At 48.4% G+C, this 3488-nt stretch overlaps 1 protein-coding gene across 1 annotated transcript in view; it reads left to right on the top strand.

Moving 5' to 3' along the window:
* Positions 1–520, top strand: part of prkd1 (protein kinase D1) — a 35987-nt gene extending 35467 nt beyond the window's left edge. The window contains exon 24 of the mRNA XM_019877418.1: positions 497–520. Coding sequence (XP_019732977.1) covers positions 497–520 — 24 coding nt within the window. The remainder of the gene's footprint in view (positions 1–496) is intronic.
* Positions 521–3488: the final 2968 nt, after the last annotated feature.

The raw sequence follows: 3488 nt of genomic DNA, 5'->3' as shown, positions 1-3488 counted from the left end.
CTCCCGCCCAAAAACGCGTCGAGCGGCCGCAAACCGGCGGCGAGCGTCGGGCCGAGCCGCGCCGGCGCCCCGGAAACTTTCCTCCTGGGCCTTTTGCCTCTTGCCGACATTTTGGTTTCTTCGTGTGACTTTATTTCGACAGAAGCAAAGCAAGCCGTTAGCGGCTCGGTTGTCCGTGTCGGTGATGCTAACGTTGACACACACCCACTCTTTCTTATCTGACAGCTGTGCACTCGCACCGTCCGTCTCTGACGCGAACGCCGCATTTCGGCTTCGTCTTTTGTTGGCACCGACGCAAACGCAAACGTTTCCGAGTCGTTCCCGGAAAAGCGCAAGTCACGCGCGACGCGACGGCGCCTTCGCGCTCAGACGGCAAGCAACGGTCGAAACGCCGAGAAAGCTGACGCGCGCGGATGACAAACATTTTGTGGGACGGAGGATGAAAGGTTCGATTGGCGCTCTCGACCGGTCACATTTTCTTCAACTCGTTTTTCAGCGAGAGGACAAAGTAACAGATTAGCAAGGCGCTAACAGTTGCGCTCGGCCTGCACCAAGACGTCCTGATGTCCTGCGGATGAGCATCCGAATAATAAAGGAATGAAACAATCTGCGCGTACGTGTGGTCAAATCTTGACTTCTTTCTGGCATCGTCAGTTTCGGGCGATGACGACCTTGTACACGTTTGGACCCCTCGAATGAGACGTTGAGGTCGAGTGCACGAGTAGAACCGCTGTGTCGTCTTTTTATCTTTTTTTTTTTTTTTTTTTTTGTGGGGCGCTCTTCTCTCCCATTTCTGTAAGACGTTGACGTCCACTCGTAAAATGACGATGGCGTACCAGCAGAAGAGACATCATTCGCCAGTGGCGCACGTCGACGAATGAGCAGTCGTCCCCAAAGGATGATGATATGGAATGCTTTTTGCCATACCACCCACATTTTTTTCCCCCTTGCCATAAAAGGAAAATAAAATATAAAAAAATGAGCTGATTGGTACACAGGACAAAAAAAGTGAACATGTGTTCAGGATTCACCACAATTTATGAGAGAGTTCAAAAAAATAAGGGTGGAAATGACTCAAGGAAGCCAAAGTCGACGCTTCGGCTTTCTCACACTTTGTCATCGCTGATTTCACTTTGGTGATTTATTTATGATCAAGTTTCACAAATACTATCAATGCAAGGTAGTGCGTGAGTGTGTGTGTGTGCGCGCGTGTGTGTGTGTGTGTGTGTGTGTGTGTGTGTGTGCGTGTGTGCGTGTGTGTGTGTGCGTGTATTCCAACGACATGGACCAGAGGTTATCACATCTCCTGCCACTAGATGGCGTCCTGAGAGAGGCCACGGCTTGACGCCCGAGCGGGCGTGTGCGCGCGCGCGTGCTTGTGTAACGCCTGCCGCGTGGTTTGTTGGGGCCGGGGAGGCCGCACACGCGCACACTCACACGCAAACACACACAGACAACAACAAACACTTTCGCGTGACCGAACGCACAACGGACACACATTCAAGTGGTTTCAAAAAAAAAAAAAAAAAAAAAAGGTGAATAAAGATCATTCCAAGGTGAACGAAATCAAGCACGTTTCAACGAAAAGGATTTTATCTTTCAAGAAATTGAGACCAAAAAAAAAAAATGACCCCGCCCACCAAACAAAAATGTTCGTATGTACCGTTGTTCGCAACACGAAAGTTCGTATATATATATATATATATATATATATATATATATAAATAAATATAAAATAAAGCAGAAAAAAAAATAATACATAAGCAGACACATGTCCGCCACTTACGCGCCCCAAACGGTGCACACATCTCCGTGCTGACGCCCTTGAAATTCTTTTTCGGTGCCATTTTCACATTTGTGGCAAAACGTGGTCGCATCCTCTAACACGGCTCGCATTGAAATGATCATGACGAAAGTAACGCTCATTTGTCTACACGTAAAATGAGTCCGACTTCGCTCATGTTTCGGCAGCTGAAGTGAATGCTGGTTTTTGTGTGTGTGTGGGGGGGGGGGGGTGAAAATGGATTGCAAAATTCCTGATTGGTTGCAAAAATTCCGGTTTGCAAGTAGGAGTGAAAATAATTTTTTTCATTCTTTTATTTTTTTTTTTTATGCCCCTTTCACAAAATCGTTCAAATCGTGACCTTTCTGCAATCAATCCCAAATTGGAGCATTTTTTTCCCTCCTCATTGTTGGGTTTTAGGTTCATTCAGCGTGCAAATGAGGACTCCTGCGCTGACGTTGATTGACGTGTTGTTGTTGTTGTTGTTTTATTGTTCTTCCAGTCTTCTTGTTTTTTTTTCCGAGGGCACTTCATTTGTGTCAAGCCTTATCAGGCAACCAGTTTGTGGCCCGCTCACCGACATGATTTGTCTTCCGACGCGATGTTTTGGGCTGCGGGCCTTGCGCGAGTCACGCGCGTCTCATCAGAAACCAAATCGGCTCGCTTGATTGACGCCATCCTTCTTGTTTTTTAACATCGATGCTATCAAAACATTTTCAAAGACGCCGAACGCCTCCTGATGATCGAGGACGCTCTCGGCGAAACCATTGCGTCCTTTTGTTTTTTGGGGGGGGTTTTTTTTTTTTTTTTTGTCTTTTCAGGCACGCTCCGGATGGACGATTCTGCCTCGCGTGCGCGCACACCTTCTTTCTTTTATTTTCAACCATTACAAGACGCCTGATGACAGCCATTTTCCCTCACACACACACACACACACACACACTGACTTTTGGGATGTACAGTAAGAAGGATGTCATCAATGGAAAGAGAGAGAGAGAGAGAGAGAGAGAGAGGGAAAAAATGGAGGAAAAAAAAGAATGGAGCGTTGGCGTTTGCTTTACCTGAGAAGCCGGAGCTGCTTTCGCTCAGCGCTTGAGCTCGTCGCCTTCCTGCGAGTTCGCTACGCCGCGGCCCATTTTTCTTCTTGCTTTTGTGTTCTTCTTCTCGCTCGTTAGCCAAAGTCCCGCTGAGGCCTCTTTTGACGCTCCTTTTTTTTGAGTGTGTGTGTGTGTGTGTTACTTTACTTTGGCTTTCACCGGACAGCCGCCGGCAACAAGCCCAACACCACGACCAACATCGCAAGCGCGGCCCTTTGCGCTCATTTCTCATCCCGACGTCTGAGTTGAAATCACCTCGTCAAATATCGTCCGCGTCGAATCGTTTTCAAGGGCGCTGTGGAAATATTGACCGTTTCCCACACAAAGCAACTGGTGAAATATTTGCAAACAGGATGATGGTTTCCAATTGCGCATGTCTTTTTTTTTTATGGCCCCTCGAGCGCTTCCGCCGTATTTTTCGTCCGCGGTTCTTCTTCTCTCAGCGCACGTCGTCGTTTTGTAGTTGGAAGTCAGTCCAAGCAAGCACTCGCACTTGGGCTTTCGGCGCAAAGAGTGCACGGGGAAGAGGGAGAACCCGCGCGCGTGTTTGTTTTGGTCGGCGGGCGCAAGCGTGCGCAAATCCGCGCGGGCCCGCGCGACTCGCACCG

Source organism: Hippocampus comes, unplaced genomic scaffold (genome assembly GCF_001891065.2).
Source record: "Hippocampus comes isolate QL1 unplaced genomic scaffold, H_comes_QL1_v1.1 scaffold295, whole genome shotgun sequence".
In the NCBI taxonomy this organism is placed as follows: domain Eukaryota; kingdom Metazoa; phylum Chordata; class Actinopteri; order Syngnathiformes; family Syngnathidae; genus Hippocampus; species Hippocampus comes.
This window is presented reverse-complemented; position numbering and strand designations above follow the sequence as displayed.